We start from the raw sequence: 14353 nt of genomic DNA, 5'->3' as shown, positions 1-14353 counted from the left end.
AATTACAGGTTTAATTCTTTAAATGGAAAGTTATAGGATAAACATCTTTCCTTTGGTGCAAGGAATATAAAAGTAGTTATTTTGACAACTAATAAAAACGATGGCATAAAAAGAGAAAGGCAAAATTGTGATATATCCTGTCAGCTATCAAGTCTATTTATTCTAAGTTGCCTCTTTGATTTTTTGTTTCATTTTTTGAAATGGGGTCTTGCTATGTTGCCCAGACTAGATTTGAGCTCCTAGTCTCAAGCAATCATCTTGTCTCAGCCTCTTGAGTAGCTGGAACTACAGGTACATACCACCACACCCAGTTAAGTTGCCTATTTAATTTTTTAAAGCATGAGTTGCTAAACTCCAATCTTATTAAACATATGTCCTTAGGTGAGAATATTTTAAAATCTCTTTATATCTTGGCAGGGTGTGATGGCTCATACCTGTAATCCCAGCACTTTGGGAGACCGAGGTGGGTGGATCACCTGAGGTCAGAAATTTGAGATCAGCCTGACCAACATGGTGAAACCCTGTCTCTACTGATAATACAAAAGAAAAATTTAACCGAGTATGGTGGCAGAATCCCAGCTACTCTGGGGACCGAGGAAGGAGAGTCACTCGAACTCGGGAGGTGGAGGCTGCAGTGAGCCGAGATTGCGCCACTGCACTCCAGCCTGGGTGACACAGTGAGACTCAGTCTCAAAAAAGAAGATTTCTTTATGTCTTAAAAATTTAACAAAACCTTATTGCTAATTTAGCACACGACTTATATTAGAGAAACATTGCTTAATTTAGATTTTAGTACAAGAGGCAAATGTGTTCCCAATTTTTCTTTAATAATGGAGAAGAGTCCAGGACTCAAATCTATGGTAGATGGTTCTCAGGTAGTTGTCTACTGTGTGCATAATTTTTAAAAAAATTATCAAATTGTATTTAATTATGCATATTTACTGCTTTCTTTCTTTATCTTGAACTTTTTGAGGAGATGATATACTATATTCTTTACGAAACGTTCATTGAATAAATGAGTTTAGTTTGGGGCCATATAGATCTGTAAAATTTCCAATCGTATTCCACAGGTTCTTAAGCATATGAAAATAAAGTAGACTACTGTATGCCAATCAAAACAACAATAGCAAAAGATCTTTCTTTAGGACAGAATAAGCCTCATCAATTCTACTTCCATGGAAAAGCTTATAGAATGGCCTTCTGCTAGAAGGGAAGTAAGCCGGCACCTTTTGAAGATTAGACAATACAATCACAACGACTACCATATTGAATACTCTAGTGTTTCAGATATTGAGCTAAGTGTGCTTTCATCTTCACAACTCTGTGAAGAATTTAATGCTCAAAGAAGCCAAGTAAATTCTCTAAAGCATCAAGGTTACTAAGTTGCTAAATTGGACCTCAGAGGAGCTCTGATTGGCTCTCAGCCTTCCCTGTTCCCTGCTTTACAATGACATCAGCTAACTACAGTGAATTATTGAGAGGGATGTTGATATGGGATCCCTGCCTACAATACTTGTTTTCATTACTTGGTAAGATATATTTATATCTTCATTAAATGAGAGCAACAAGAGTATTTTGTTTTTATGTGGAAAAATTAAAAGAAAATGGGAAATAATGTCGCTCTGAGATGACTTGAGAGAGTGATGGATTACAAACCAGCTCAATTCGTTGAGCTACTGAAAGAGATGAGGCAAATTACAGTGAAGGAGGTGCTTCTGGAAATAAAGAACACCCTTCAGCCATCCTTAATTAAGTGCAAAAAAAGTATAGATTCTCCTACCATTGAGCTTTGCTGGAATGTGTTTGAAACCGGTTGGAATGGTTTGCAAAAACTCCCTTCTCTGTAGGAGGAACAAACATTTAACTTTCCAAAGCTCTTGGGAGTAAAATCACCAAGTATCTTCAGTTCTTGATATTTTTAAACCAATCATGTAAAAATATTTTACTGGCAAATATTCCTAGATCTTTAAAGTAACCCTACTGTATATATCTGCAAGCTCCTTCGGTTTGCAGTGTCCTTTTTTTCCTTTCCTTCAGAGGTGAACGTTATTCAGACCTGAATCCCCAACTAGACAATCAAAGTGAGATTCATTTTTCTAACAATATCTACTATCCTACAAATGGTTTTGTATTAGTCCGGTAAGTATTTTGTAGTCCTTGGGGGATTTATTCTACCAAATAGCGGGTCATATTAATGAAGTATAGGAGAATTTAGGGTAAACATAATTTTGGGGGGTTGATTTGATCATTACTAAAATCTAATAACTCAGGAATGAAAACTTTGAAATTCAATCAAATAGATAGTCTAGGTATAACAAAAAGTTTACAGATTCTGTTAGATCATTCTTCCTTTGGAGGCAGTTTACTTTCCAACTCCCGATTTTTAGAACTTCATCTATATTTTAAGGGAGCAAATTAGACTAACTCAATATATTTGAGTAAAAAATGTTTGCAGTTTCATCAGAGGCACTCATAATTGGGAATACCTATTACAATTTATTGGCATACTTTTACACAAGGACTTTGATTTACAGTGCTTTTTCACATTTCTTGGCTCTGAATTTTAATGTAGCGTTAAGTTCAGAAACTATTTTCTGCTATGAGATTTATTTGGTGTCTTTTCAAAAGCTAAGCCCCAAAGTTGGCACTTCTGAACAAACTACCAACACTTCTAATGAGAGTATTTCTGATTATTTGTATTTGTTAAGAATTCTTTAAGATGAATGAGCTCAAAGAATATTCCATTTATGCCTCAATTTCTGTAGTCCAACTTGGTAGAAAATATACATTTTTAATAGCAATAATTTATTAGATAATATTTGAAGAGACTTTTACCCAAAATGAATAAATCTAGTGAAACAATATCTTCCTACTGGCTAGCTTGCCAAAAAGCAATCTCTGGTCAGAATTCTTACTAATGGAGATTTAAAATATGTTTTTAAAAGAAATTTTTGGACAATAGGAAAAGAAGCTAGAAGAAGTGTATATCACAATGATACATTTGACAAGTAACACACAGTCAATTAAAAAAATCAATTCTAGTAAATTTCAAGACTACTTAAGTTCAAAATAAGCCCCCCATCCAATTTTTAAAACACAGTCTGAGTATTTTGTGCCATTTCAAAATTTTAGCATTACTGACCTAGCACAAGTTATTTTCTAGTTTTCCGACGGACCTGAGTAGATAGTTCTGTCATTCTCTGAGTGAATTTCAATATCACAAGTAACCTAACAAAAGTTATGTTTACGAGCAGTAAGTTTCCACAGACTAATTAAAATGTTGATCTTATTTGGTTTGGGTTGAAAAAGGAAATAATCTCATTGCACTAGCATTGATTATATGCTCAAATCTTTGATGGTAAACAAATTTAACTGTAATATAGAGAAAGATACAGTTTATTTGTTAATTAAGTTACTCAAAGAGTTTAAAACACTTCTCTAGAGCATTTTACCAGGGAGTATTTAAATCATATTATTTCTGTGATTCATTTATTAATTTAACTTAACTTCATTTATTCATTGGTTTACCCAGTGATTAATCATAAAGACCTTTACTGAGCACCTATCATATTCTCTATCCTGGGCCTACAAAGATAAATATCATATTTTCTGTAGCCTACTAGGACAAATAGCCCAGTAGGGTAGAGATATAGTTTAAAAAATAATTATGATACAATATACTTAAGATATGTGCAAAGTGATATGGTACCCCAAACAGAGAATGGCTGACTTTGCCTAGTGTTAGGCCAAGAAAGATGTTATAAAGGAGTTTGATTTGGATCTTCAGGATGAATAGGAATTCTCTAAGTGAACTGAGAGTCAATCTAGGAAGAGTTAATTGCATGTAGTTCAAAAGATCACCGCAAGTTCAAAGAACTCAAGTGGTTCTTTGTGGTTAAAGAGCAGCCTTCGAGTGAGGAGCATATGAAAGGCATTGTTGGAATGGTGAGCAAGAGACAGAACAAAATCCACTCCTGAGGAGCTGGCTCTTAGTCCTGATCTTTAATTTCTGACATGTTTTGTCTCCATAATTTTCACTATAGTAGAGGTCACATGTGGTGTGAGACCTAAAATTAAGGCCCAATATTGTGTGCTACCTTGACATCTGCTAGCATTGAGAGAGCCTCAAATGGCCTAATTGCAAGTTCCCCTCTTCACTCTGCTCCTGCAGATACGGTTCTCTAGCCAAACAACCCTCCTTATCCAACTGACCAGGTGCAATTCCTGAGTATACCTTAGTAATAGGTTCCAGTTCAAACAAGCCAATCATATCCTTTGGTGGAACCAGGGGCACATTACTCTCTGGATACCCACAACCCCTGGTTGTTCCTTATTGCTACGTTCATGTGGCCCTGCACGTTTTGTGGTGTCCCCCTTCCCTGGACTGTGAGTATATGTGACTAATAAACTGTCGTGGATTTTATCTGTATAGTGTCAAGGGTTATGTAACCATCTATCCCTGTAACACAAGGAAAGGAACCTTCCCCCCATTAACAAGATGAACAGGAGGTGATTGAAACAGCATGCCAGGAAAATACTAAACCATCTGAACACCAGTGAAGAGTTATTTTTGTGAAATTTTCAGTTCCCTGCCAATCATTTCTCATGAGTAATCATAATTTTAAAGAATGAAGAAAGAAAGCACAAAATAGATTTTTGTTATGGTAAGAAAGAAGCAATCTTGAATGTTTTTATTAGGTTATCATAACAAACCTTCCAAATTTTGTTACTTAATACAGAAAAGTGGATTTTGAAAACAAAAATTTCCAGACAATATTTACCTGTATGAGCTATTAAAACATGGGATAGTAAAATTTTATCTTTTAAAGTCACTTTTCTGAATTCTTAGGGGTATATCCCATGCCAAAATGGCAGTTCTAGCATCTCGACCTGGTAATTCCCAATTCTTAGGGGGTATGTCCCATGCCAAAATGGCAGTTCTAGCATCTGGACCTGGTACCTCTTGGTCAAGGCTAATAGTTCTGGATGGAGATCCCTGGTTGTTAGAAGGGGGAAAAGAGATTTTGATGAGCAATGGATTCCATGGTTTCACAATTGGCGTAACACCTTCTATCAGGATATATCTACCACAGAATGGGAATAAAGAAATGAGAAATACGAGGTAAATCTAAATAAGAGGAGAGGGGAACCTGTAATTCTAAAAAGTTATATAATACACGACAATAGAGAACTGAGTCTTTCATTTGTCTGTTTATAAATCTACCGGAACATATATATTCAAGTGACGATATTTCTCTTGAAAATAACTGCATTGTGCCTACAATTGCTTATTGCATTTTTGGTAACCTCTTTTATAACTGTCTTCAGAACCCATGGCATATATTTTTTCTGTAACCTTTCTGGCTGTAGATTTTCAAACTTTGAAAGTACACTGAAACTAGATTGCTTGAAAAATTTCCTGTTGTAAAATACCTATAATCGACGATCAATTTAAAAAATGCATTAAAAAACAAGTCAAACCACATGAAATTGACATCTTGGCAAGTGTTTTTCAGTTAAATACTGACAATTTTATGTGTATTCAGCCCAGTATAATGCTGAGTTCACTAAAAAAAAAACAAAAAACAAAAACAAAAACAAAAACAAAAAGAACCCAAAAGGCAGGGGAAATCCCCAAGGGTCAAATACTAAAAGCAGGCTGAAATTCAGAACGTTTGTCATGGTGCTGATGCTCTGGTAAAATAGAGAACGGGAATTGCATCCCCATTAAGAGGTCAGGATTTTTGAATTGTCACACTCTCAGTTGCAAGAAGAATGACAACATTTTTTTTTTCAAAGGGAAATGACAATCCTGCTTTTTTTTTTTATTTTTTTAGAGACAGTGTCTTACTCTGTTGCCCAGTCTGGAGTGCAGTGGTGTGATCAGGGCTCACTGTAGCCTCGAACTCCTGGGCTCAAACATCTTCCTGCCTCAGTCTCTCAAGTTTCTGAAACTACAGGTGTATGTCACCACATTCAGCTAATTTTTAAAATTTTTTATAGAGATGAGATCTCACTGTGTTGCCCAAGCTGTTCTTGAACTCCTGGGTTCAAGTGATCCTTCTGCCTCCGCCTCCCAAAGTGCTAAGATTACAGGTGTGAGCCACCGTGAATGGTCATAACATTTTCTTATAGCAATCTAGGCTTAGGGTAGGAAAAAATGACCTTTAGTCACGAGCCTACCCTGAGACAGGTTTGAGATTTAATTTATACAATCTCTGTGATAAAATATGTGCTGAAAATTGAAATTTGAATTAATTTTAAATTAGCTTGCCTTATTCTGCTTCTGCAAATAGAGAAGTAGCTTGTATTGGACCAACTGTTTTACAGATAACAATGATAAACTCTGGATAAGAATATAAAAAACTATCTGAAGGTACTGAAGCATGACCAAGGTAGGTAGAAACTGCAGTAGAGTCAACGCTTGCAAGAAAAATATGGCACTAGGTTGGTTTCTAGATTTTATAGTTTTTCACCTTATGGGTAGTCCCTCGTCTGGTCACAATGAAGTAGTGAAAATTCAGCAACAACCCAGCAGACTTATTAGATGAGGAAACAGAGAACAGTGTAAGGTCATACAGAAACTAGAAAATGAGGGGAGAATCTGGAAAAGAGAGTGCCAAATGGAGCCCTAAATGTTGTAGATAAACTCTGCCCAAATCTCTGGATGACTATTGAATGTGCCCATTAGACCCAGCAGAGGAGAAAACAATGAAATAGAGATTTTGCCTAGTTCCCATCATTAGGGAGACAGGGAGTTTGAAGCCAAATTGGCTGTATAAGCAAAAAGAACAAAGCTGGAGGCATCATGCTACCTGATTTCAAACTATACTACAAGGCTACAGTAATCAAAACAGCATGGTACTGGTACCAAAAGAGATATATAGAGCAATGGAACAGAACAGTGGCCTTAGAAATAATGCCACACATCTGCAACCATCTGATCTTTGACAAACCTGACAAAAACAAGCAATGGGGAAAGGATTCCCTATTTAATAAATGAAGTTGGGAAAACTGGCTAGCCATATGCAGAAAACTGAAACTGGACCCCTTCCTTACACCTTATACAAAAATTCAATCAAGATGGATTAAAGATTTAAACTTAAGACCTAAAAGAAAAATGTCTTTATGTTAAAGAATAGTTCATCAAATATTTTTTCTTGGAATATTCATACATACAAGGCTTTCTTTGAAGAGACTTTTCTACTCCAGTTGTATGACTAGAAACCTCATATAAGAACTATTTCATTTATCACTAGGCACTAGATGAACCAGCCAAGACTGAAAGTGTCTCCAAGGACAACACATTAGAACCACCAGTGGAGGTAATAACTTCAGATTACCCCTGCTTTTGGTATGCAATCCCAAAACTTATTGCTAACCCAGTACCTGGTTTCAATTCTTCTAGCTGTATTTCCCTGCACAGCTCAGGCAGCAAACCGAAGAGCTCTGTGCTACCATTGATAAGGTCTTACAGGATTCCTTGTCTATGGTAATGCCTTAGACTAGAATATGCAATTCAAACATTTGCTTTGCTTCTCTTCATTTTCCTCTACTTTAGTATGATGCCTCACAGGCTTGTTCTTTTCTTTCCTTTTCTCTTCTTCCTTCCTTCCTTTCTTTTTTTCCAGCATTCTTCTGATTCTCCTTCAAGGTCCCCAAAGACATTGTTGGGTTCTGACACAGTCAAAGTATGTATGTATTTAATATAATTTATGGAACCATAAGATTTATTAGATCAATGATTTCCAAACTGCAAGTCAAGGTCCAATAGTGAATTGAGAAATAAATTTAGTGAATAGCAATCAGTCTTTTTTGTAGAATTTTAAAGATAGCAAATATTAGACTTGGTTTCAAGCAATGTATAGGTTTTGTTGACATTTGATTACATGTACACATATAATGCAAGGTAAGTCTATACAGGGTTGCAAAGTAAAATCTATTTCTGTGGGTCAAGTTCAAAACAATTTGAAAGCCAACATATTAGACTATTTTTTTTTTACGTTGACATTTAGAATGTATAATTTGTGGCTCATTCTCACTCAAATTATAGATTCAATATTTATGGAATTTATAGTCACTTAAAAATAGAGAAGTAAAAAATGAAGTAGACTAAAGTAAAATTAGTCTAAGAGGTTTAACAGAAGTAATATTTCTAGAATTTTTTTCTTTTTGCTGATTGAATTTATTTCGTTATTCTTTGACTCAAAGGGAAATAAAACTGGATATTTTAGATTGTTAGAGTACTACTAAACTATTAATTGTTGTAATTGTGTACATATTTCCTTCTTATAAAATAGTTATTTTCATTTGTTATTATAAAATACTACATTTCTCCAAATTATTTTTTTCAAACAGTTAAGCTCTACTCATCTAAATTTCAAAATGCCTATGATTTTTCCTTTACTGATAATTGTTAGTTATTAGTTACTGTTTTTCTTTTTTTTGGTCAGCCTTATTTATTTATTTCCTTGGAATTAGTATACTTTTTTCCTGTCCTTTCTTAAAACATGGGACACTGTGCATCTAAAGTAATTTTCAAATGTACAGAACTGTACATAACTAGAAGAGTAATCCTAATTTTCAATTGGAATATTATCAATAAATATCCATTAGTAATGACATATAAAACCCAGTAATCAATTGTTATCATATTAATTATATTTTAGCAGAGGACCCACAAATGGATAATTATAATTTCTGTATTTGAAGTCTATTTTGTTATATATCCTTTAAGCCTTTTAATATAAAACTTTGATTTGTCAGATATTATATCAATTTTAAAATATATATTTTTTCTTATTTCATTTGTTGAACATGTAAAAGACCTGTATTATATTAAATATAATGAGAAAGGGATTTAAGAAGTTATATATGGATAATAATCTACATTACTGGTTTCTTTAACAAATATTTAATGCTTATGGTGTTAAAAAAAACCCAGTATTTTAGGCTACTGCGTTCAAGGCAATTTTTCATTCAACAGGTATTTATTAAGCACCTACTGTAAGTCTGGTACTGCAAGGCACTAGGAACATAAGCAAGGCTGAGTAACCTAAGGCACATGCTTTGAATATAGTGATCAAGGGGTAGAATTCAAGCTGAGACCCAAAGGTGGAAAAGAGCCAGCAACAGAAATTTTGATCAGGAATAATAGCTTTCAGGTACAGAAACAGGCATGTGTAATTTCCTGAAGCATGAAAGAGCTTAGTGTGTATGAAGATAAAGAAGACAGCCAATGTGCTTGCTGTACACTGAGCTAGGGATGAACAGTGCAAATGATGTTGAGAAACTGGGTTAAGCACAGTAATTTAAACACTTATTTGCCATGGCATGAAGCTTTTATTCCAAAGAAAATGGGGAGACATAAAACCATAGTGGGAATAATATGAAACTATAGAAGATGATCAATATGGCTGCTGTGAGGAGGCTCCTGCAGTCAGGGAAACAGTCAGTGGTGGTGTGGTCTGAATAGGGTGGGTTCAGAAGAGCTAGAGAGAAGCATGACCGTTTGAGGCTTGCCGAGAGTTTGGGTGCGGGTAGTGAAGGAGAGAGAAGAATCATGAATGAACTACAGGTCTCTGCTTTGAGGATAGACAACAACGAAGGAAGAGCTGTATAGTGGCAGGCAGAGGGTTATGTCAGTTTTAGACAAGGATGAGTTTGAAGTGCTTATCAAGAAAGCTTAAACCTGTGTGTTTGAAGCTGATCGGAGATATTTGAGAGTCATTTGCACATAGACATTGTAAGTGTCCTGTACAGAGCTCCAAGGAACATAACATCACAGGTCTGAAAAAGGAGATGGAGAGCCAGTAAATGATAATGAAAAGGCTTTTATGGTAAGAGGAAAGTCAGAGCAGTGTGATATCATGGAAGCTATAGAAGAGAGTGTTTCGAATATAATGATGTTGATTGCGGCCAAGGGTCAGAGAAAGATAAGTCTAAAGGAATGTTTATTAGATTTGACTTGTATATTTTGAAACCATATTGCTGGTGCTTGTGTGTTGGCATTCATTCTCGTTTTTGAGTTTTTAGAAGCTTTATCGGCATATATAATCATTTTTTAACTTAAGGTTTTCCTTCTGAGTATTAATATAGTGACTTTTTATTTATAATTTCTAATTGTTGTTTTCCTAGATGTATCATTTACTGTTACTTTACTTTTTTTCATACCCTTTTGTCTAATTTTCTTCAGAACAGCGTATTTCTGGATATAATTTTTACAGTCAATCAGATTCTATTTACCAGGGACCTTAAGCCACTTATAATTATTGCAATTCTTGTTATGTTAGGGTGAATTTTTGCTATCTTATTTCGTGTTTTCTATTTAAAATGTTTTTATTTCTCCTGGTTTTTTTTTTTCTGCTTTCCTTAGGCAATTTTGATATTTACTAGTTTAAACATCTTGAAAATTTTACTTTATATCTTGTTACTTCTGGTAGTTACATGTACATTCTTAAAGACAATTATTATGCTTAATTTTGTATCAATTTTAAAACGTATAAATGTTTTCCCCAACATTTTGTAAGCACTATAGCACTTTTCACTTTCTACTTGTTTTTAATCAACCTGTATATAAAAACACAAGCACATACACATACAATTTATTAGTATTGCTTTGAACTTTATGTCTGAACACTTCTTGATCTTTCCTTTGTTTAGATACTTATTTCTGATTTAGATCCTTATTTTGCACACATTCAAAGCTTTTTCCTGGGTTTATTGTTTTTCTTGTTGGAATCTTGCTTCAAGTTGTATAAAGCAAGATATTTTTGTGTAGATTTTGTGAGCTCTGTCCATGATAACATCTTTATTTTGCCTTTTCGTTTAAATTATAGTTTTGCTGCAAATAAAATTGTAGGTCCTCTTTCTTCAACATTTTCCCCCTAGGTTTCTTTTTCTTCAACAGCATACTTATGAATTATTTTGTCAGCATGATACTCGTTCCTCGGCTATAGAGTGATCATTTACAGAATTGCTGTATAAGCTTTTCTGTATAAAACTTTATCTTTATGTATGATCTTACAGATATTTTTTATGATGTATCTAGGCATGCATTTTTTTCTTGTATATTTTGATTGTTACCCTTTATGACCTTTCATATGAAGTCTTCGATCTTTTCTTTCCCTTACATTCTCGGTAATTTTTAATCATTATTTTTGCAAATATTTATTCCCACATGGGACTCTTATAATACTGATTTTGTCACTTTTGATTGTGTATTTCATGTCTCTTACTCTTCATATTTTTCTATTTATTATTTTCTAATTCCTTCAAGAGGAATCCTTGATCTAATGTTCCAGTTCAAGATTTTGTTCAGTATCTATTCTTTCCTTCAATTCCTGTCTTACATTCTTTGTTGAAGCTGACATAATTTTTTCTTCTAAATAAGATTTATTGAGGCATAATGTAATCACTGTAAACTCCATCTTTTTAGTTTACAGTTCTGAGTTTTGACAAAAGAATCCAATCATATAATTACTACCTCATTCCAAACAAAACATTTCCATCAACTGAAAAAGTTCCCTGTGCTCTTTTTTAGTATATACTTCCCTCTAACCCAAGTCCTGGGAAACCACTTATCTTTTCATGTGTTCCTATGCTTTTGCCTTTTCAAGAATATCATATAAATGTAATTATATAGTCTGTAGTCACTTTAGCCTTTACTTAGTAGAAGGCATTTGAAATTCATCCACATATCATTGCATGGATCAGTAGCTCTTTTTTTTTTTTTTTTAATTGCTGATTAGTAGTCCACTGTGTGGATGTTCCATCCTTTGTTTATCTATTCACCAGTTAATAGATGGTTGGGTTATTTCTAATTTGGAGCTATTACTAATAAAGCTTCCAAGAACGTTTGTAAACAAGACTTTGTATGGATATATGATTTCACTTATCTTGGGTAAATACTTAGGAGTGGAATAGAGGAACCATTGTTTTCTTTTATAGTATTTAAGTTTTTCAGATGTCTTATTATGTTTCCATGGAAACTCAAATTTCCCTGAGCATGTCAACTAAGTTGGGTGTATATATGCCTGGTTCCTGGGGTGGCAGGTCCTGAAACCCAAGTCCTAGCACTTGTCAATTCTGGTGAGGTTTATTTATTTATTCTTTAAGAGCAGGAGGAGCATGTGCTTCAGAAGGGAGAAGTGCCATAGTATCAACCAGTTCCCACTTGCCACTTCCTCTCCACCCTGGTGACCCTGACCCTCCTTTCTGCCTCCCTGCACCTCTGCTTATGGTATATTCTTCTCTTCCAATAGCTGTCCCAGTCATCACTGCTAAGCAAGGGATCAAGGGAAAGATTCATCAGAAGCTGGCCAGTTGTTGAAACCTATAGTTAACTGTTTTCTCCCCGAAGGCTGAAGGACCACTTTGATATTGTCTTCATTGTTACCTCTTTTTACTACCCTCAGATTTTAGTAGTCCCTCACTTCACCCCATTGATCTTATCTCTGATGTTTAAATGTGTTGTGGCATGAGAAAGCAGGGATAGAATATGTAAAAATAAAACAAAACAACTATTTTGAAATGTTTGGCTGTTAAAAGGAAAAGGAAATTAGGTTGGTAGTAAGGTCAAGAAAGAATTTTTTGTTTTGTGAAGCTGAAAATGACAGATCAAATTTGCATATGGTGGCATTGGTCTCAGCAGAGAAAGAAGTACTAATTCTAGAGAAGAAGGGGAAATAAAGGTCTGAATATTTGTGCCCCACCCACCTACTGAGAATTCATATGTTGAAATATATGAAGGTATTATCAGATGGGGCCATTAGGGAATGATTGGGTCATGAGGATGGGGACCTTATGAATGGGGTAAGTTCCCTTACAAAACAGTCCTGAGAGAAACCTCTTACCCTTTCCACCATGTAAAGACATACAAGACGGCCTCATCTATGAACCAGAAGTGGGCCCTCACCAGACACCAAATCTGCTAGTGCCTAGATTTTAGACCTCTTAGTCTCCAGAACTGTGGAAAATAAACTTCTGTTGTTTATAAGCCTCTCAGTCAATGATATTTGTGATAGTGGCCCAAATGTGCTAAGACCATTTGATAATAAGCTGGAAATGTCCTTCATTGTAACAGGATGGAAAATAAAGGACATGACAGCTACAGATGCAAGAATGTTTGTAGTTTGGTGGAAGAGAAATAATTTTATAACCAATATCTTTAGTTATTTCATAACTAACACGTTTCAATGAAGTAAAATGTAAGATCATTAACTAAGATTGAGGGGAGAAGGTGTGATAGGGATAGGCTGAGGCAGGAGAATGGCGTAAACCCGGGAGGCGGAGCTTGCAGTGAGCTGAGATCCGGCCACTGCACTCCAGCCTGGGCGACAGAGCGAGACTCCGTCTCAAAAAAAAAAAAAAAAAAAATTTTTATATATTCTACTTTCAATTCCTTTTCTCCAGTTTCCTCTTAAATCTCCTTTTTTATGTCACCAAAACCACTTTTTCCAAGGTTCCTGAAGTCCTCTGCATTGCAATAAACCCAGTCCTGAGTTGAGATGACAGCAACAGAATTTGAGACAGTTGCTCACACCCTCCTCTTTGATACATTTTCCCTCTAGAGTATTTTAGAATGCCTTACTCTATCTGTTTTTCCTCTATCTCCCTTTTTGTTATTATTTCTTAGTCTCCTTTGCTGGTTCATCTTCTTCTTCACAAACTGTTAATGTTGGAATGCTCTAGTCATGAGTCCTCAAACATCTCATTTCTCTGTATATTCATTCCTTTGGTGATCTCACTCTGTTTTATGTTATAAAAACTAACTACATATATGCTGACAACTCTATTTCTAGTCCACGATTCTCTCTCAAACTGCAGACTTCCAAATACCTACTCTTCATTTCCATTTAGACTTCTAACAAATGTCTTATCCTCAATATGCATACAAATAAAATCTAGATTTTCTCTGACAAAATGATTCCATATGTTGCCTTCTCGTCTCCATTGGTAGAATTTTACTCTTTCATTTGCTCAAGGCCAAAAACGTTGGTGTCATGTTTTATTCTTCTCCTCCTCTCACATTTCACATCTCTTCTATAGAAATCCTGTTTCTACAGCTTCAGAATATGTCGACTATGGTTATTTCATGGCTTCTGCACTACTGAGCCACTGTGTTTTGTTGGATAGTACAAGAGTTTTGTCCCTATACCTCTGACTCACAATAGTTTATTCTTAACACATGAAATGCAGAGAACCTTTTAAAGCATAAGTCAGATCATGACCCTCCTCTATTTAAAGCCAGAAGTGCTTACACATTTCCCTCAGAATATAAGCAAAGTCCTCACAAGGTCCTGGAAGGGCCTGTATGGTCTGGTGCCCCAATGCTTCTGTGATTGCCTTTTTC

General features: G+C 35.1%; 1 protein-coding gene across 50 annotated transcripts in view; it reads left to right on the top strand.

Annotated features, from left to right (window-relative positions):
- MLIP (muscular LMNA interacting protein) overlaps positions 1–14353 on the top strand; it is a 258639-nt gene that overhangs the window by 141641 nt on the left and 102645 nt on the right. For 27 of the 50 annotated variants that reach the window (XM_074037778.1, XM_074037772.1, XM_074037806.1 and 24 more), the window contains 3 exons: positions 7260–7325; positions 7409–7492; positions 7632–7691. The exons of 4 other annotated variants lie outside the window; for them this stretch is intronic. In XM_074037778.1, coding sequence (XP_073893879.1) covers positions 7260–7325; positions 7409–7492; positions 7632–7691 — 210 coding nt within the window. The remainder of the gene's footprint in view (positions 1–7259; positions 7326–7408; positions 7493–7631; positions 7692–14353) is intronic. 19 more of the 50 variants (XM_074037809.1, XM_074037811.1, XM_074037804.1 and 16 more) reach the window with 2 other exon arrangements.

This window comes from Macaca fascicularis, chromosome 4 (genome assembly GCF_037993035.2).
Source record: "Macaca fascicularis isolate 582-1 chromosome 4, T2T-MFA8v1.1".
NCBI classification, from domain to species: Eukaryota; Metazoa; Chordata; class Mammalia; order Primates; family Cercopithecidae; genus Macaca; species Macaca fascicularis.
The sequence above is the reverse complement of the archived record's forward strand: the minus strand, read 5'-3'. Positions and strand labels throughout refer to the sequence as shown.